The 21,793-nt window shown below is 45.9% G+C and overlaps 1 protein-coding gene across 1 annotated transcript in view; it reads left to right on the top strand.

The window, feature by feature from the left end:
- Ache-2 (acetylcholinesterase 2) overlaps positions 1-21,793 on the top strand; it is a 116,002-nt gene that overhangs the window by 40,964 nt on the left and 53,245 nt on the right. Inside the window, exon 2 of the mRNA XM_076827702.1 lies at positions 16,936-17,078. Coding sequence (XP_076683817.1) covers positions 16,936-17,078 — 143 coding nt within the window. The remainder of the gene's footprint in view (positions 1-16,935; positions 17,079-21,793) is intronic.

The following is a 21,793-nucleotide window of genomic DNA, read 5'->3' as shown; positions in this document are numbered from 1 at the left end:
ATCCAGTTAGCCTTCTCCGGACTGGGAAGCTCGAGGGTCTATTGTGCTGGGGTGCGTGGAAAAATTATAAGCGCGGAGGTCGCCAGGGAGGAGGGGGGCAATTAAAAGGCGGAAGCGGGGTAATCTAAATCGTTGTCGAGTTAAAATCGCGACACGACCGCGGCAACGGCGGGCAGATAAGGGTCGATAAGTATCGCGCAGGGGTAGGCCCGATAAAAAGCTACAAAGAGGAGGACTTATGTATCCCTGGATATCTGACCCAATTTCCCTCCGCCTCGAAACGAGTAAACGATTCTGACGCACGCCAGGCCTGCGGTGTTGCCGCGAATAGCCCCCTCAGCTGGAGTTTCCATTGAAAAGCGCTCCACGTGCGTACATGCGCGAGGAATTTCGAAGACCGCCTCCGAAACTGCGAGCGACCCGCGGATGGATGATTCTTTAATCGAGCCGGATAACTTCTCCCGGAAAATGTAAACTACTCGCCGGGAAGTCCGCGGGGAAATTGCGACCGTGTCGCTGGAACTTTTAACGAATCGCAATGTTTCCGGAACAATGGACAGCAATTAACGCGACAAATAAGCAGCTGCTGGCCGCGCAAGGTCCTTTCTCTTGATTACTCCTGGGCTCCTGCGGGAGAAGGACTCGACGCCCCTCTTCCAGCCCCGATTATGATCCAGGGCCGCGGCACTAAATTATTCATTCGCTTTCTCCGCACCATCCCTTCAGCCATCCATCCTCACAGAACTCGGTCAGGAGACGCAGCTGCAGCCGCCTCTCCACGCCCCCCCACATCCTTACGAACTTGCCAACTCCTCGCTTCCGGCGGGCTGAGCCGGCTGCTTCCTGCGAAAATCACATCCTTGAATATTACTATACCATTACTTATATCTACCAAACGCAATCGAAACGCCGGGACCCGATTTGGCGCAAGTTAAACACGGGCTTCCCCTGGAAGCAAGGCTGGCTTCTTCCTCTTCAACGACGGCCCGAGGCTTCCTGAGTCCAGGAGTTGACTGAGTTTTAGGTGTAGAATTTTTTGAGGCGCCGATTTTCCCTCTGCGATGTCTGTCACAGTCGCAGGAGCACTTGGATGCCTCGGAAGACTCGGCAGAATTTTCCATGGGTTTCCCCGCGATCGTGGGATCGATGGATACGGGGGCCATAAATCACGAGGATCCCAGGCTGGCAGATTCCTGTTCCAGCTCCTCGCCAGGAACGAAGGCAAGCCGTTCACCCGTGGGAGATTAAAGTCGAGCGTCGATTCGCGGCAGGGAACTTCCGGGCTAAGATCCAATCAGTCGGAAAACTTTATTTTCCCCAGACTTTCGATGTTGATTCATGACTCGTTCGTGGGCCGGGCTCGTTAAATGGCCGCTTTAAATCGATTCGTTGAACGCGCCGGGAACGATCCGTAATAAGCCTTCCTCGACTCGAACCCCGAGTGTAACGAAGTCTGGTGGCGAAAAAGCGAAACTGGGGCGATAGGTGGACTCGAACACGTGACGTTCGGGGTCCTCTGCGTTACTGGGCAGTCACGTTACCAATTCCCCCAACGCCGAGTCTCGGATGTTGAGCCTCGTTGTTATTAGTTGAAGTACATAGTTAACTTCAAGTCGTTTGAATTCGAGTAATCTGAATTTCCAGTTTGTGCTCAGTAGTGCCAGTTGCCTTTAAGTTACTTTTAAGTGAACTTGAAGCAAGTAGATATCTGAAATGGCATCAAGGGAAGTGGTGTTGGCTGGATTCTGTGTAATACCGGACGAAATTACGAAATTAAAAGTATTTAAAAAAGTAATTAAAAGCAAACTGTCGTTGCTCCATCTATTCTTACAATTAGTCATTGTTTTACGATTATAACCTCACTTTTCGAGAACAATTGCAGTCAGATTACTCGAGTGACTTCGAGGTTACACTTGTACGTACGTTCACACTATTCATGCTATATTTCAAGGCAAGTAAAACAGTACCGTCTGTGGGCATGGGCACACTGGGCAGTCGCCAGGGGCCTTATGATAGTAGGGGCCTCCAAGTACAAAACACTTTTATTCCTGTGGGTGGGCAGGCGCCTCACTGCATTGCTTTGCACCAGGGATACAATGCTGTTAAGACGGCTCTGAAGTAAAAGTTGAAAGCCTCTCTAGTTCGCTGGAAACTGGAAGGAAACTTGAAAGTATATTTCAAGTCTAGTGAATAACAGGTTCATATTAGTAAAGTAGTTTCAAGTTACTTAAAGTATTTAAGCGACTTGACGTGATATTACGACTGTATTATGCATTAAACATTAAGTATGGAATGTATATATGAAATATGCAACAAGTTATAAGATATGACTTGACGTCAAGGTTAGGTTAGGTTTACTTTCTCTTTGCTTTGCATGTACTTTCATATATTCCCAAAGATGGCGTTTCAAGAAACTTTTTATATTGCCCAAAGAACTCTATATATACTGAATTCCACTTAATAAATCTGTTTGGTATTTATTAAGCTACTCTTATATTGTACAAAAAAATTAAAATAATTTTTTTAATTTGTTTTCAAACTTTAAACGGGATTATCTCAAACAAACATTTTTGCAACTGGTGCAGGTGATGGCAAAAAGATTATTTGACCAATCGGTCTGAAATTTTTACACGTTATTCAACACAGTGGCTGTGGTCGGGACCGCTGACACTTTTTTTCATTAAACATTTCATACTTTTTGCAAGGCAAAATGATTGAAAAATTCACCGTATTTTGACACTTAAACTTCAAACCTCCGCCATTTTGTTAATTTTGTTATCAGTAGTCAACAAGGTTAAGGTTTTTATTTTCTCTTAGTAAACAATGTTTTTCTTAAAACTAAAAGATGGCACTTCAAGATATCATCTTATACAGACAAGTAATTTGAGTAATCTGACTTTACAATTTCCTAAACTCTATAAAATACCGAAACGAACGGGGCGCCATCTATGTGCCGATCGCACCACAGGCCGTTCCCAAGACCCAAAGGCCGAGTGCCCACGAGTCTACCCTGAATACCCAGCAAAAGATTCGCAACACCCTTCCAGTCGTAGTTTACAATTCCCGAGGGTAATTCTCTTTTTAATTGAAAATTGTTGGCGAAAGAAGGGAACCGAACCCTCGTTCCCAATTCGCCGCACGGCCCTGTGAACCCGCCCGTTCGCTGGAATTACCAGACAAAGGAAACTTCCGCCGCAATCCGGCCCGAAAGCGTTGCGCCCGCTCGCCGATTCTCAATTATCGAGTGTCCTGGATCGTTGCGCCGCGGTCGATTAATTGCTTTTAGGAGCGGAGCACCTTCGTGGCGCGCGGGGACCGATTTAAAAGGCTCGGCGATTAGCCGATCGACGGAGGGCTCCACGGGTTAAATAAGCCGCCGGCTTGGAGTCTGCGACGGGGAGGGATGAAAAGTTTCGAGGGGTGGACGGGGGCTTGTTTCCCTCTGGGATGCGGTCGCGCGTGGAACTTGAAGAATTTGTAGAGGCCTCCAACGTTTATGCTGCGAGGAAGCTGTGGTAAGATTCTGGAATCTTCCGCGCGGGGCCATTGTGGGGCTTTAGACTCCGAGGAGTTGTAAATTTCGAAAATGTGGAATTGGAGGGAACAGTGAATTGGGAATTGGGAATACGTGGCACAGCAAGTGGAGCATCGAAAAATTCGTGGCCCAGGGTTTGAAAGCCCAGAGTCAGGGTTGTCAGGGAATTCGGTACGCGTACGTGTAACATGACGTCACATAACCTATACACACTTCATGTCACGTGAAAACGCGCCTTTACTATAGCCGTTCCCCTTCTCCTACTTCGCACTACGTTATATGGTCTGTACGTCGCCATTTAATCTGTATGTATATATGGCAGGAGGCTGCCACTCTCATTTGCGATTTTGGAACAGTGTTTCAACTGCCACCTAGGCAGCTCCAATTTTTTCGAACTAAAATTCAATATGGCCGTGAACACGTGTTCATGATTCGTCTGTACTGTGTACGCACTGTACGCCATTGATATGCATTGCATGGTATTTGTTGATTGATGCAAGCGAGTACCGCACGAAACCCAAACAATACTATCGAGAAAAATGTTTTATAAAATCAGTTTGACAATAACAGGTATCTATACAGTTGAATATATATTTTTAATGTGGTATATGTAGAATATCTTTTTAAATTATAATGTTTTCTTATAGAGCTATGTCACGACATATGTCACTACATTAAAAATATATATTCAACTATATACATACCTGTTACTGTCAAAATGATTTTATAAAACTTATTTTTCGATAGGATTGTTGATAGGATTGATCTGTCTGTTCCAGCCTTTGGTACAGATCACGGCCATATTGAATTTTAGTTCTAAAAAATTGGAACTGCCTAGGTGGCAGTTGAAACACTGTTCCCAAAGTCGCAAATGAGAGCGGTAGCCCACTGACATATGGCAACCCTGACCCAGAGACTGCTTGTCGTCGAAAGTCGAGTCGGTTTTACAGCGAACCGATAAATTGTCCGGCAGCTGGCCGCGCTCTGCCCTCAGTTGCGAACTCGCAACCGCAAACTGTCGAGCTCCCAGCTAAGGAACAGGACAAAGGACAATTGCGGCGAGCTCTGTAACTGATCGAGGCTGGCACGGCCACTGAATGCGTATCGCCCTTGTTGCTCGTTACGATCATACTCCACGTCCAGTGGAAACTTGCTCGAAATTTAACACGAAAGGGCACCATCTTCCGGCACGAATTACAGGCGCGTTTCTATTAGCGGAGGTTCAAAGATTCCGAGGTACATGACTAGAGTTCTTTAGGCAATATAAGAATAGAGTAATAAAGAGGTGAGTACGCGAATCCGCCATATTTGGTGAGCTGGAAACAGAAGAGCGTTGAGTACCCGCCTTTTTGAGTATTATCAAATCCACTTTATAAACAGAATATGCGTTGCTGAAATTCATACTTGGTAGCACGACAGATTATTGTAGTATTTTATTACATTTAAGTTTGTATTCTGTTTATAAAGTGAATTTGAAAATACGCAAAAAGGCGGATACTCAGTACTCTTCTGTCTTTAGTGCTCTAAAGGCGCTTCTTATTAGAGCACTAAGGTTAAGGTTAAGGTTTTTATTTTCTCTTAGTGCACAGCAATACTAAAAGATGGCAGTTCAAGGCATTATTTTATTAGTCCAATGATATTAGGGCGGTATTCTGAGAGCCCTAATATCATTGGACTAATAAAATAATGCCTTGAACTGCCATCTTTTAGTATTGCCGTGCACTAAGAGAAAATAAAAACCTTAACCTTAACCTTAGTGCTCTAATAAGGAGCTTCTTGACACGCCACCTTTGGGAATATAGGATAGTGCATGTAAACCAAAGAAGAAGAATAAACCTAACCTAACATAACCAAAGATTCCGTAGCCTGCTGACAGACTATTCGTCACCGCCGCCTGCAACGCCGCCGCGTCCGTTTAATCATGCATGCACGCGTGTTCACAGGCCAGTGTAAACACGGCATAAACGTGTTTGCCAGGCCCCCGTAGGTTCGATTAAGGCTGACGCGCAAAGAGGCGGCCGACAGACGCCTGGCTACTCCGCGCGATTAATTCGACCTGCGGTTCCGCTGGATCTCGTTACAGCTCGATCCCGTGCCACTTCCGCCCGCCACGAGATATCGAGTCCTGTCGCTACCGAATCTCTGATTGCCGCGGCACACGTGGCACGCGATCCGGGGAGTTCCTGGCACTGATTAGGAATCTCGCAGGATTTGGAATTTGTGTTTGGTCAAAGGGGAGGAAGCAAGCTGATCGAGGGTGTATATAATATTTCATTGGGGCGGTGATTTAAATATACGTGCGGCTAGAGGCGGTGCGAACGCTCGCGTGTGACTGGTGAGTTACCAAGAGCGTGAAGGCAAGTTTCTATCTACTCAACGGAAGTTCCGGCCTCGCGCGATCGTCGAAACTTTCCTAATAACACTTCGATGAACGTTCCCCTTCCTGTGCGCGCCTCTCCCATCCGCTCGGGATACGTGCCCTGAAACACCGTTGCAAATTAATGTAAACACTTTGCCACTCCGTGTGTATTCCGCATCGTTCTCAAACATTGCGTCACTCTGCCGCAAACAATCGCCAACGAGGTTCAGCCGGAACTGGATTAATCCCGACTTTACGTCGTCTCCATTTCTCACCTGCAGCACACTTTCATCGTCCTCCGTTCCCCGCACCTGAATTTGGTAATAAGTCTGGTCGTTAGCCGATATTCTGCTGGTACACTGTCGGACAGTAGGAAAAATGCGATAGCGGAGCATCGTGCGGGAGGAGAAAGAGGGTGGAGAGCCTGATGTAGGCTCAATTCCCGGTTGTACTACCGACTGCGCCAGTATTAATTCTTAACCCTGGTGTGGTTGTGAAAAACTAAATTTGAGACACGAGGGGTCGCGTGGATGACAAGCCACTGTAATTACTGCAATTAAATTTATAATATTTATATCTTATTTTACTTCTAATGGTAGGCGAGAAGGTGGTAATATGAACCGTGGTTTACTTCAATTATTAAATTATTTAATTAACAATACTTTTTTTCAAAAACTTTTTCTTTTCTTTTTGGCCTAAATAATTTTTCATGCAATCACTACAAATATGAAAAAAATTGTTTTAATTTTAGGATAAAAAATCTGTAAAATATTTTGTGAAGTATTGAAGCTTATTTTGGAAAATGTGTTTTTGACAAAATTGTGTAAAACTGACATAGCTTCGAAGTATGTAATTGAATTTTCACGCTAAAAAGCTACTGATATCTATGAGCTACTATTTTCATCTTTTGTTCGTGTAATTAATATATTATTAATAGGTATGTGTTTCTCTCGAAACCAAAAAGGTGTAGTCCCTATTTCCTCTTTCTCCCCTACTATGGTATCTCCAGAGGTCTTCACAATGGGACAATAATAAAAATCGTTCCACTTTTATATAAAAAACGGCTATATTTCGTGTCACATTTTTAACTTCAGACTCTTGGGTTTCAAAAATCACTATTTCACATTTGAAAATTGGATAACTTAATGATTAACGATTATTTTTTAGCTATCTTTCTAGAATAATAAGTAGAATAAGAAAAAAGAAGAAAAATATTTTAGATTTTTCTCTTTCTTTTTAATCTAAAATAAAATACTAAGAAGCAAGGTAAAAATAAAAAATAACGAAAAAAATACAAAAACCTCTAACAAAAATACTTACACGAACGGTCTCACGACTGACAGCCGTCGTCCAAGAGGTTTTTATTGGTTACAAGGTCGCTGAACCGAAACGCCCGGAACTAACGACTAAACTGAGTTAAAAAGTATCCCCTCCAAAACAACCCCTCCACTAGAAAGAAGATGGTGGACATTTATTTCGCGTGGCCAGCAGTTGCCGACCTCCCTCCTTCACCGCCACAGCTTTCTCGGGCCCACTTTTCCAAATTCCATCCCCCGCAACTAAATCCCCGTAATTCCAAAAGTTTCCCCCTGAAAGACTATTTCCCTTTTGAGGGAGGTTAACGATATCACTTTAATCAGACACGGAAGTTTGAAGGGCCGTTGTTTGTCGAATTCGTGTTTAACAGCAACAGGGCCGATCCGACAATTCCATTTCGGGCTGGACGCGCTCGCGGCAGGGGCGTCGACTAACACAGAGCCCGGACTGTTTCCCGGTCAATTAGAACCGCACAGACGCGGCAACTTTCCGCGCAACTTCTTCCTCGTTACCGTCTCCAAATTCCGAATCCCCTCTGTCCCAGTCAGCGGACCGTGGCTCCGAGAGCGCCCTCTCGGACCCCCCCGCCAACTTCGATAATTAGATCCCAGAAAAACGCCGCCGCGAAGGCGCTGCAGCGCCGTCTGTATCCCCTCCCGTTGCGCTCTCGAGGAACCGGCAACGTTGCGACAGTGGCGGCTCAAAGGACGACTTGGATATCCCGTTGCCACTCGGAAGACGGTCTAGCCGGGCGCTTTCAAGGGGCGCCACGTCGCCGGTGACAGCGGCGCGATTTCATTTCCGTCGACGAAGAATGATGCGGCCCTGGCTGCCGGAGTCACGGTCGAAAGGTAGATAAATTACCGCGCGGATAAATTACGAGAGTGGCCCGGCGCATCCGCGTGATAAAGAACACCCCCCTCCCTCGCAGCGCCGCAAAAGTGAAATTCCTGGTTGCCTGACGGCGGCTCTCCTCGCGCCCGCTTCAATCTCGATTCCCTCGCAGGCTTTATCGCGGATAAATCGGGGCCCACTGTTCGCCCTCCGCCCGCGGAAAATACGGCAGGCATTCCGCAGCGGATGAATCCTTTTACAGTCGACTTTACTACGGGCACAGTTTTCCAGATGCAACTTTCCTTGTACCGGAGACGTTTCGCGACTCGGCTTTATTCCGGGGATTTACGAGGGAATTTCAGTGCTTGCGCCTGATGGACACAAATGTTCCCGGAATTGTTTCACCATTCGCTTCGCGTTTTTATATTTCCGGGATGAAAGTTCCATGGGATCAGGAGCGACATAAGAGGCAGATCGGAATAAGATACCTCGCGGCGACAACGTTTGGGGGAGTTGGTTAGGCGCTTGGCTAGTACCCTCAGGGTCGTGAGTTCAAGTCCCGTCGGACCGAGGTGCGTTTTTTTCCGCGGCTTCCGCAAATAGGAATTATAAAACCTATTCCTACAATTCCCCACATCCATCCAACCAACCGTCGAGGAATATATCGAATCCACTTCGGCGGTTTCCGCTGGCTTTCGGAATATTTAAGCGACTTTTAAACCGGCGCGCGTAATATCCTCTGTAGTATGTTCTCGGTTAAAGCGAAATTTCGCGTTTACAGCTCGACGAGCCAGACATGGGATCGCAGGAATTTGACGCTGCACAGCGGGGCGGCTTCGCATGTAACAATCGTTTTCATTTAACGCGACGAGCTGCTGGAAATTACAGGAATTTCCAACAAAGAGCGCCCGCAGCTCGTCCGCCGAGTCGCAAGAATCCCGCGTATGTGCTGCCTGCTCTGTGTCGCCGGTGTTTCCGTCACCGATTCCCCCAAGCTTGCTGCGATATATTTAATTCGTGCAACTTTCCAGAATGGCGACCGCTGCGGATCGGACGAAAATTTCAATTAAATTTCGAATCCGGAGGGGTCCTCTGACCACCGCGGCTTGTGTCGGGACGAGAGTCCGGTCCTCATCTTCGTGATTGAAATTAATTCGTGCCTCGGTTTCACATCGCGAGGTCGCAAAATCCCCAGCGAACGATGATATGATGGACGTCAATGGCAAGCGTGCAGTAGAGAGTTAGTGTTAGTTGCTTCTTCACTGCTACCGGGACACTTGGGTCGCCCATTTAAAGGCTTCTTAGCGCCTGATGAGCTCTCCTCCGAGCAGTAGAAAGCTTAGGCTAAAAGGGTTCTGAAATCTCTGGAAGAGTCCGCGAAAATAAAATGGCGAGGGCAGGCGGGAGTCGACGTGCAAGTTCTGGAGCGAAGTCGCTCGGAAATTGCGCTCACGGAGTTTGTAGACTTAAGGCTGTAATCACACCCGAGGGAAGTTTAATGGTCTACTGGAACGTCACCCGTGTCTTTATCGACACACTCGCGCTGCACTCGCGTTCCGGGCGATATTGACTTAAGCCCTGGCGTCCTTCCTAACTCATACATCCATCTGTCAGAAAGAACTGCCTCCTCTCTCGAGCTGCAGAGGAACCTCCGCTGCAACTGGGCCATTTGTTTGCCCAGGGTATGGGGCTTGTGCGGGGGTCGCCTATAGGCGTTCAGATGCTATGCTTAACGGATAGGATTTGAACATTCCCGCATGTGGCTGAGTGTTTGGATCCTGGTACTCAAAGGGTTAATCCATTCGGAGCATCGAGGGTGTTGGAAACCGGCGAGGATCAATTAATGGCAATTAATACTCGAAGGATCGATAGCGATAAATTACAAAAAGGGGCGAACAACAGAAAACCTATTGCGGGTGCTTTTTCCCCAGCCATTGGACGCGACAACAACTCAAAGCTTATCGCACGGGGTAGCACCCTGACCTAGTTTCCACCCTTACACAGCACCCTCCCTCCCTCCTGAGATAAGGCATCATAGAAACAACGATATCTATTATGAGTAATCGCAGCAATATGGTAGCTTCTCACTAAGAAAGAAGCTCACTGTAGAAAAAACCAGCCTATTAAGGTGGCATAATCCTTTTTTTGCGCAATTTTATTAAAAAACACAAAGCTATTTGCTGTTTTGGTTCCAGGACACTACAACGACCCCTAGAGTGCACGCAGTAATTACCGCGTTATTTTTAAACAAAAAAAAATATTTGTTCACTTCGCGAAATACACAGTAATATAGCCGGAAAGTTTGAAAAAGATTGCACGTATAGTTGCCTCATAAAAAATTCCCAACAGGAACCCTGATTTCTGCCGATTACACCAGGTTCCTTAAAAGCCTGGCGCAGCGCCTTAAACGGTTCTCCATCGAAAAGAAGACCACCCTCTTGATACCCGACTCCTCCTCGCCCTTCTTTAAATGGACTGATGGCTCCGTTTTCCTCCCTGCCCACCCGCCCCCGTCGAACTTTACTCGCCCCTCGCTCCAAGGGCTGCGCGAGGCGATATTGGCAATCGCGTCGATCAGCTCCGGAGCAGAGATTGCACTTACGTCCGCTCGACTTTCATTATTCTCCGCGGCGGTTATTAAAAGGCCGAAAAACTGGGGCTTCCCTTGGCCCGGGGGCGCTGCAATCTGCCACGGGATTTCCGGGGAGAGAAAGAGGGTTAACGAACGCTCGCCCGATCGCCTTGAAATCTTCCCAGATATCACCTGAAAGTTCCAAGGAGCTCGAAGCGGGAAACTGGGCCACGGAACGGAGAAAAGTTTAACGAGCTTCCTCCCGTCCCTTTGTTGCCCCGTAATTACTCGCGAAAAATACACAAGGATTCAATTCCCCAGCTTATGATCGCGTTTCGCAGCGATGATAAATTCGCCGGGAGAACAATTGTAATTCCCCGTCGGAGGGAGAACGACACCTCCCCGGAACGCGAAATAAAGAACCACCCTTCAAGCTTCCCCCGACAAGGCCAGGGGTTAAGCGGACTAGTCAGTCAGAAACTCGATTCTTTGTTGTCGCAGTTTTCGAAAGTACCACCCTTCCCCAGTAAAATGCCGTTTGGTTTATGCTAAAATTCGCTAAATTAAGGATTTTGCAGCCGAAAACGTCGAGCGCGTCATAAACCGTTTCTGCGCGCACGCAGGTAAACTAATTCCTCTTTCGTAACTTTAAACGCGTTTTTCTCGGATTCATATTTCCTCTTCGTTTTTCAGTGATTGCGAAAAAACGGAGGTGCAAATCGATTTGAAAAAAAATTCACATATGTGAAATGTGTCTAGCTACGACCTGAACCTAAGCATAAGTCTGTGAAAACTCCTATTTTGACAAAAAAAAAAATAAATAAAATGGCTCTTCTTCCTAGCGATAAATCACGTTTTTTTAAAATTTACCGTTTTACAACCGCTATACTTTTGATTTTTTTTTTTTAATAGGTTCAGGGCGGAGTGGGGGCCAGGGCAAAGTATCAATTTCAGAGGATATTTCACAATTCAATTTCTTACGGCCAGAAAATTACAGCGGCTCCAGAAAAAGCAGCTATATATCAGGCAACTGTAGCGCTGCCATACATATGTATATATTATTCAAATAATTATTTTTTTACTGTTTATAGTATTAACAAGCATTATCCAAATGTACTAGCCACAATTTGTATCCATCTCCTTGTAATTAATTCGCAAAAAATACTTGATTTTCGAGCAGTCTGACTGCCTAGTCCCCTTAAGGGGAGGTTCCTTTCTATAAGTCGATTTTTTTTTTATTTAATTTTTCGAATGTTCAACCTTTTAGGAACACGTGTTTAAAAGAATTTAAGTTGTAGTCATTTGAGTCTTTTATAGTCATTTACCCACGTAAAACTTTAAACGCGCTTTTCTCGAAAAAGTGTTCTCAAAACGGTGGGACCTGTATCTCCAAAAGTTATTTTCCGATTCGACTGAAACTTTTTTTATTCTGAAGAATACACTTCTGGCTAGGTGGGATACCAGAAAAAATACAAAAAATTTAAAATTTATAATTTTCTGAGGTGTTGAAAGGAGGAAAACTATAGGGAAAAAGTGATTTCAGATTTCAAGTGTCGTTGTTATCTAAAAAAAAATGTAATTTTGTATTTTCTCTGGTTTCCCTCCTAGCCAGAAGTGTATTCTTCAAAATAAGAAAAGTTTCAGTCAAATCGGATAATAACTTTTGGAGATACAGGTCCCACCGTTTTGGATGAATTTTTTCACCCCTTGACTTTAACGACTCCCCAGTGTCGTCTGCAATGATTAATTATAAAGCAAAAAATATATATCTGTAGCTTAATACATTCTTAATACAATGCAAACAGTCTCATTAAATTATATACAGTAGTTCTCCTTTAATTAATTCATAAATATCACCTATTTTTTTTAGCTCTAGACCGGAACCACCCCTTAAGGCGCGGAGGGTCCCAATTTACGATTGCTTCCTCGAGGCGGCCGCGTTTACCCGCGCCTTCGAGGAGCTCGATACCCGGAGAAATAAATTAAAACTACCCCCCAGGCGATCATCCACCCCCGAACCCTTCGAACGCAATCGTTCCTCACCGCCGAAAGGAAAGGAACATCGCTTCGAACATCGCTCGGCACACGCGCCGCCGTTACTGTCAATTATTCTCCTCCTTTATCCCGCGAACGAACTCGCGGCGAGTCACGTAAAGTTTTCGCGGCGGCGGCGGCAACGAGACGCGCCTCGTTTCCCTCGCAATATCGCCCGCTTCCCGGCGCGCGAACGCTTTATTCTCCGCGCTTTTTACCCCCCCGCGTTATTTCTTCTCCCGGACGGCAATTCTAACGGGCTGATATTAACGGCGGCAAGATCTACGCGCCGGTGTCGCGATGTTTCTTCATTTGCGCGCCGCCCTCGGTGGACGGGGGATGCGTAGAAAATTCATGGCCCGCCAGATTCCCAGCGACAAAACGGAGGGATGTTGAGGAGCGAGCTTCCTCGAGGCAACCTCCCCTTGTTGGTAATTCACGAACAAAGTAGAACGCCCGCTTCTACCGACTTGCTGGGGAATTTTTCTCCCCCCCCCCCCTTGTACCCTCGCGCCGTGGGACAAACTGCAATTTTTTGTGCCGAAATCGTGCGACTTTTGATAGAAATAAGCTGGAGGGATGATTCTTTTCGGAGGTAAAAGTTGCAGGATAAGGGAGGAATATTAAAAAAGTGTGACTAAGTTTTCGACAGTATCTGCGTTCATATTTCGCTGTCTGTTAAATTCAAAATTCGGGCTGGACAGATCGATGGGGAATTTAATTGCGAAGAGTAAAAAAAAAAATTGTCAAGTTTACTGAAAAATTACGACTCGTAGACTGATTTTGAAAAGGGACATTATGTACCGCTAGGGTGTGTCAATTTTAGGGGTAAATTTAAAATTTTGAAAATTTTAAAATTACCAAAAGTAATGCTGTTTTTAATCCTGAGTCTGAAACTATCTTCAGGAATTGATTTGAGTGAGGTTTAGCTACTTCAAATCGCGGTTGAAAAAAAAGTTGAAAATTAAGTAAGATTTTCTGATATAATTTCTATAATTTCAAATGAAATTCCAACTGGGTAAATAATGTATTACACAAAAATTAAAGGCAGTGGTTAATTTTAAACCTGAAGTTGTACCGTTTTTCTACTCGTCGTTTTTAAAATAATTAAAACATTGAAGAAATAAACACAGCCTAATTTACCACCCGGACGAGGGGGGGTTGTGGATTCGAAATTTATGGCCGGCGTGCCGACCATCTCGCGGGGCTGTTAGGGGCGAAAGTTCGCTAGCGGTCTTTACCTCGGCATCTCATTAATGCGAGTTGTTACTACTGGAAAGCCACAAGTGTTCGAGTTCACGGGGTAGTTCGTAACGCCGTGTCCCCGTCCACGGCCCTCCTAAGCCTGCCTTTATCTCCCCGTTCGATCGACCAGCGTCCCCTAAAACGCCGCCAGCGTCGCCGGGTGGGAAATCGATGGCGCCCCCCGAGCCCAGCCCCTTCGAAATTTCCCTTTATCGGTCTTCGAAGAAACAGAGAGAGCCTCGTTACACACAGGTAAAGGGAGCCAGGAACCTGCTCCTTCCCTAATATCGCCCTGTAATATCTCCTCCGACCCTCGCCTGCCGAACTTCCTGCCCCGGATAAAGAAGTTATGTTTGCTCGTGGCTCGAGTCCCCTCTCGACCCGGCACGTGTAAAAATAGAGGGGCGATCGAAACGTAAGGGTGGCTGGCTCGAGCATCCGACGTCTGGAAGCACGGTTTCCGTGAAGATCGCCGAGGCCACGGGGTAGCCAACAAGTTGCCAGCCTCGAATCGATAGAGACGAGCGGGAGTCGAGGGGGCGACTCGTCTAACCTTCCTCTTTTTTTCCCCCAACCCTTTCCATTCCACCGCCCTTGGCGCCTTCCAGCCAACTTCTCGGTCCCTGGCTCTCACGCTTCTCCAGCCTTCTTTCCTGCCCTTCCTCCTGCCCTACCACCCTCGTCGTTCCTCACCTTCCGTTTGCAACGACTTTTCACCCCCTCCGAAACCCTCGGCGTTACTTCGCCTCGCCTGAGACACCAGCCAGGCCCCCGAGGAGGGTGCAGTTTAGAAGTTAAAAAAAAATTAAATATTTCTTTATAAATCTTACCACCCTTATTTGTTTCTTTAGATATACAAATTATATTTTTATTAAGGCACGAATGAATGCATTTGAACAAATTACTAAGTAGTGTTCCGTTAGGGTGGCCCTTATTTATACGTGTCGAATTTTTTTTTTGTATTTCTTTGCTCTCACTCCCTAGAAAGGTGCCATTTGATAAGAAAGTAGACCCTGAAAAAGTTTTTTTGCAATCGGACGACAGGAAAGGGTGCCGACTAGGCCTTAAAGTTTAGAATTTATCATTAGTTTGAATTTGAAGAATTTCTCAAAAATGGTAAGCCGTATCGAAATTTGGTTAAAATATTATTGAAAGAGCATACAATTTTCTACAATTAATGTCTATATAATTTTTTCGTGCTTCCAACCATTTTTTAGATAATAGCGTTTGTATATAGAGAGGTCGGCGCCACACGCGTATAAACAATGGACGCGTGAAGCGCAGATTTCTCTACAATCCAACGCTATTATCTAAAAAATGGTTGGAAGCACAACAAAATTATATATACAGTAATTATAGAAAATTGTATGCTCTTTTAATATTATTTGAACTAAATTTCGATAGGACCTACCATTTTTGAGAAATTCTTCAAATTCAAACCATTAATGAATTCTAAACATTAAGTCTCGCTCGGCACCCTTTTCTGTTGTCTGATTGCAATAATCTTTTTCAGGGACTATTTTTTTATGAAATGGAACCATATTAGGGGTTGAGAGCAAAATAAATCGCAGGTTAAAAATAAGGGCCACCCTATTGTTCCATGCCCTTCCATATAATTATTACTTTTTTCCCTTTTATTACCTTTTACGGGAAGACCCCATTATTTAAAAGTGAAAAAATAAAAAAACAAACCTTACCGCACACGAGAAATAACCCATCAAGCCCCGAGAACAAAAATTAAAGGTACAACAGAATACCACAATAAAGCAAAAACAAGAAAATACATTCGTTACCGAACGGGTAACCTTTCGCGTAATAATCGTATCTTCCCATCAAGAGCTCTAAGCAAAAATATCTATACCCTCATTACAAATATTCCCCAAATTATCACGAACATTGAAGGCTTCACCATTCAGCTACCCCTAAATATATATCAATCGTGCTGATATTCTGCTCAACTATATTGCTTATAAAAACGAAGAAACTGAGATGGCAAGAAGACTATACTTTCATAGTTGAAGAATAAGCTCCACCCTATCCCCGAGCCTAGAGGAATCCCGAGGATCCTCGAGGAACCGGCTGTAATTGAGTTCTATTGCATCCAGCCACCCCCGCGTATATACATTGAAAAGTACACCCCGGTCGAAGAACACGCGTCGCCAAACGCTCACCTTGAACCCGTCGACTTTAAGAATCACAAAGACACCCCCTGTATTCGTTTAATCGCGTTAATTCCCCAGATATCAACCGCGTCGCAGTATCCGTCGACTCGTACTACTGAAAACCTAACGTACTCCATCTTCCCCCGAATCCGAACGGTTCCGAACAGTAGTTTTCGATTTAGATTCCCACGAGATATTAAAGTCTCCGATTCCGGCTACTTTCGGAAATAGCCAGGTGACGCAGGAGCGCGATTCAATATACCATCCGACGTTGAAATTCGAGCATCAGCAATCTCGCCGCGCGGACCGTCGCCTCGGTGCGAGTGTAACAGGTCGGGTTCGTGAATAAGCGCGCCGCGGCGCGGTGGAGATTCGTCGACCCGGACAAATTCATTTTTCACGCTGGGCGGTGGGTATCTCGAAGGCGAGGCTGCATGGTCTTTCGGCGTAATATTTACAATGTAAATAGCCCGCCGGGTGGCTGGTATCGGTTCGACGGGAAATCTTTTATGTCGCTGTGTGCGCCGAGGTGGCAGCGACCGTCAGCGATGTAGGCATGATCCTAAAGGCAGCCCCAGCCTCGGGCCAGGCGTTTGCATATCGAGGAGCCGGGCTCGGAGGTACGCGCGTAAGCGCCGGAAAGAAGGGACGCGGAGGTGTAAGACGACACGAGTGCGGCAAAGATCCCATTTTTCATGCCGATAAGGGTGATTTATCTGGCACGCGGTGGCCTCGTTGCTAATTCCTCTTCGTGCCTCGAGCGAGCGCGCGACGCTCCCGTCATTTTTCAGGATTTTTCAAAGCTCGCCTCTTGCGGGGAGCAAGCCTCCGGATGGCTTTCGACAGGCTCTGACCCATGCGGTGCTTTCTCTTGCAGGGACTTACTTCATCCTGTACGACTTCATCGACTTCTTCGACAAGGACCAGGCCAGCTTCCTCGAGCGCGACAAGTTCCTCAACATCATCAACACCATCTTCAAGAACATGTCGCAGATCGAGAGGGACGCCATCACATTCCAGGTGAGCTTTCCCCCGCTCCTAAGATCTCTTTTAATGAAAGGCACAGTAGAGATCAGGGAAACGATTAAATGTGACTTTCAAGGGAACACCGGGAACCTGCTCTTCAGGATTGCAACGCGATTTTGTGGGTTTATAGAGAGACTCGAGGCAGGAATAACGGCGGGCTTCGTTCGTGACCAATCGGGTGGGAAAGCTAACCTCAAAGTCAAGTAGGCACTCCTACTTTTGCGCATATAACTCGCAGAGTACAGAAAACAGAAAACAATTCGCACAGAAGTTTGATGTATTAGTAAATTTAGTTGAAATGAATTTCGATTCTAATTTATTACGTTAAAATTTCATTGGACGAGTTAAATTTTAGCAAATGAAATGGCACAATAGCGTGAGGTAGGAAAATTTTGAAATTTTTTTCGAATAAGTAAAAATTTTTTTAACCCAAGTTCGCAGCGCTTATTGTACCGTTAAACTGTTCTTCGAAGTTTGTTTATCTGTTTTTTGCACCTTAGTAGCCATACGCGAAAAAGTGAAAGTACCTATTTTACTTTGAGGTTAGGTTTCACAGTCTTAAGGGATTCCATATCTTTGACAGGTCGGAAAATAGGGTTACCTTTATGAATTTTTGTATACAAAAAAACGTTACAGTTAAATATCAAGACATATAATTTTTCGTGTATTCATTAAGTTGTAGTCTCTTCAAAAAGAAAGAGTGACCCAAAAATGAGGCCCTTTTTCGCCTCTTTTTGGTCCCACGATTTTTTAACTGAATTTTATGCCAAACGGTACATTATGATGAGATATCAATCACACGAAATTTTCAAGTTGAGGTGACAATTAGTTTCCGAGATATGGGAGGTCAAAGAACTGAAAATTCGTTAAGGGATCCGCCCATACGCCTCGATGCACATACGGACTTTTGCCAATCCGATAATTTGAACAACTATTCCCAGGGGGGTTGCTGAATGCTAACACCAATTTGAACCTATATTTTAAAAATTCCCCAAAATAAAAAATAAAAATCGAAAAATATAAAAGTCTGTGTAGTGGGTGCTTTTTTATATATCATCCGCTATATTCAACCGCCCATTGTAAATTTTGAAAATCTAAGTTCAAATTCGTTGTTAGCAGTCATCAAAACCCCTGGAACTAATTGTTGAAATTATCGGACTAGCATAAAAGTCCGTATATACATCGAGGAGTATGGGCCGATCCCTTAACGAATTTTCACTTCTTTGACCACTCATATCTCAGAAACAAATTGTCACCCGAACTTGAAAATTTCGTGTGATTGATATCTGACCATAAGGTATCGTTTGGCATAGAATTCAGTTTCCAGATCGTGGTGACAAAAGCGAAGCAATTTCTTGCGTCACTCTTTGACATCTTACGAAATGACGTCATAGCACTAGCTCCCTTTCCCAACGCCCATTAATCTACTTACACACTTTTTAACTTTCCTTTGGACCTTCCCACTGCCCTGTGTCCGTGGCACAGGATCTCGCGGCCTTTGAGCTCGACTTCCTTCCCCCCCCCCGCACCCCCCGCTCGGCCATTCGCTCGAGCTTTTCGGGCCGCTGGATTCCCTTGTACAGCCGCCTTAAGTGGCACGGTTTGTCGCCTCGCCCTCGGAAATCAGCCCTGACAGTCGATATTCCCGTCACGTTGCCCCGAGACACATCCGGCCCCCGGATCACTGGCACAAGACGCGGCCTGCAGTAGTAATAGACCGCGCGAGTCAGGCGCCCCCGTACTTTGCGTCTCGCTCTTCGCGGCGGCGGTAATGCGAGGCCAGAGACGGAGCTTGAGTATTCCGGCCGCGGAATTCTCGTGACGCTAACCTCCGTCGCGTAACTCGGAATGCCTGACAAGCACCCCCTCGATCTTTTCCAAAATCATCCCCAAACGACACGCGTTCTTTGTCCGAGGGTTCCGAGCGAACGGAAATGCAGGAAATTCACCCACTTAGCTGTTCCATGACGAGCGCGCGAAAGATCGAGAGGGCGTATCGCGAGGGGATGAAGAAGATTGGCGAGGTTCGACGAGTAAATACGGCGGGGCGTTTCGGTGGCAATTTCGCGAGGAACTTGGGGTAAAAGTCACCCCCCCCCCCTGAGCTCCGCGTTAATATTACAGAAGCGACGGCCTCGGAAGGTCGGGGCACACGCGCCTGAGTCGGAGAACTCGTGCGCCACGGTATATACGCATTTACCCCGCTGGTACGCTTCAAAGTGGCTCTCACGGAAAGAGGTTTCAGTGAAATTTACGCTGAGACACTCCGGGCCCCGGCAAAATTGAACGGTTTTCGAATTGAAAAGCCCTCTCGGGAAGCCTCCTCCAGGGGGAACAGCCGTCACGCCGGAAAGAAGGCTTTTGGAAAAATACTGATCGCCGTTTTTCGGTATTAAGGGGTTAAACCACTGTAGAATTTTCAAAAAAAAAAAATTTTTTTTTTGTTTAAAAGGTGTTTTAGGGTCTTAAAAATAATATAGCAGAAGACGGAGGGCGGCAAAAATTTCTAAATGCCCGAATTTTCAATTCTACCGCAACGCTGTCGTGTGTGCCCCGAGCGCCTTTCGTTGTCACTGCGCGCGCTGTGGTTTTGTTTTGGAGTGCGGAAGCAGGAATAACAACAGTCTATAGAGAAGGGACTGTCCTCCGAGTAGTCTAGAATGTTAAGAACGTCTGTGTGGCGTTAGGAAAGCGAGGATCGACCGTTGAAAAGGACGCTTTGCTTTCGTGCATAAGGGTTGTAATATTCGATTAATAATTCATATCGACGTGCGTTACGAAAAGTAGCACATTTCAAACGCTGCAGCGAAAAGTAGCACGTTTTATTTGTTTTCCGAAGTGTAGCATATTTCAGTTCCCAAACAGTCCGTAGTCGACGTTCATATGTTGTTAAACAAAAATCGCAGAGACATATTTAACTTCGGGGACTTGTCGAAAAAATTTAACTGGTCTCTTGTTAAAATTGCTTCAGTTCGAGAGATACAGTGACTCGCATTAATATTCGGACAGTTTATAAAATCGCATAACTTTTTTAGAATTGGTCCGAACAACTTGAGTTTTTTTGAGAAGCTAGAGGGATTAGTTTGCTAACTGACGCGTTTCGTCGTTTTGAAAAAAAATGTATTTGGTTGGAATAGCGAAAAGAATAGTAAAGGTCGATTTTAAAATTTTTTTTTGTGAGCTTGTAATGAAAATTAAAAAAAAAACCCTTTGTAGAATTAAGTAAGTTGTATAGACGCCTAAAATTCCATTAAAATCGATTAACGTTGCTCCGAGCTACGAACCTTTAACGATCGCAGAATAAGGTCGAAAATCGCTGGTTTCGGGAATTTCCGCGATTCACCCCTTAAATGGACGATTTTTTGCGGGCGCAGTGTATCGGTGCATTCGATGTTTGCCTTTTTTCCCCAGCGGGTTTTAATTATTAATGAAGTGTCCTCAGTGATTTTCGGCTGACGCGATCCACCCCCGGGGAAATCCGGGAAAGCTGGCGTTGGTTTGTTGTTGGTCCGGTGGGCATTGTAAATACCGTACGACTGTCGGGGATTATTCGATATTTCAATTACCAGGCTGCATTCGTTTGAATAATTCGCGGCATCGAGACACGCGAAATTGATGAAGTGGCGGTACAAATTGGTGTGCGGGAATGCCCCTTCGAGCAAACATTTTTCCTCTAACGGGCCTGATTAAGTGGTCAAGCATCCCCCGGAATGGGACAGCCCTGAATCAGCAAGTTTGGCTAATTCGTAGCCAACCCCCGGTATTACAGAGGGGCTGGGATAAGCTGGTCACGCACCCCTAATCTTTCACGAGTCTTTACGCGGCCGGGCAGCATCGGGAAGCTCAGCTTTACGACCCTGTTCCAGGGGATGAAACACCCTCCCTCCCTGGGTTGACTTACGTTCCTGAAATTTTTTATATTTGGAAGCTCCCCGGAGGAAAGCCTCTGCTTCGAACTATCTGTATGTTAATAACACCGTTTGCAACCCCATGGCACACTGCCACCCCCTCGAGCACAGGAGAATCTTTCCTCCCCGGCTGGTACCGCTCAGAGACGGGATCATCCCATTGAAATCGATGCGGGAGGTAGGAGGGTGTTCGGACTCCGGCGGTCGAGAGTCGAGGGTTGAGGGTTGGGGTCTCTCCACCCCCCCCCCTGAAACAAACAGTGGTCGTAACCACGCGAAAGGGACGCGTTCAGAAGCAGGAGCCGTCGCCAATCAATATCGCTGTGTACACTGTTAATGTCACCCCTCAAAGACACCCCTGCCCCAGAAGGGTGGCCGCTAATTACTTTCCCATCAGCGGTACAAGGCGTCAAAGTTAGTTGGTCAAGGATCAGGCCCCGCAAAACCTCCACCGAGCGTCGATTTAATTAAAACAGCAACGCGCTGAGTGAAGGGGTTGACGAGGGGGTGGACGGCACGCGTCAGGCTGGAAAATTGAAATTGAGGAACGCTAGCCACAGACGAGGAAATCAGATCCCTGGGAGGCTTCTCTTTCGAAGCGGGGAAACGTCGACACAGCCTCGCTCGCTAGGAGAAACAGAGTCCCGAGCGGGGGTGGTAAAAAGTAAAAAGGACGGAGGTAAAGCAAAGGGGCAGCACCTTAAGTGTTTCTCCGGACGCGCGAATTTTTTTCCGCCGCCCCATCGCGCTAATTGAAATCTCGTGTTTTAGTTTCGAGCTTTTTCTTCCACCCCGAGCAGG

Source organism: Andrena cerasifolii, chromosome 15 (assembly GCF_050908995.1).
Source record: "Andrena cerasifolii isolate SP2316 chromosome 15, iyAndCera1_principal, whole genome shotgun sequence".
Lineage (NCBI taxonomy): Eukaryota > Metazoa > Arthropoda > Insecta > Hymenoptera > Andrenidae > Andrena > Andrena cerasifolii.
Note: the sequence above shows the minus strand (reverse complement) of the source record. Positions and strands in the feature narration are given on the sequence as shown.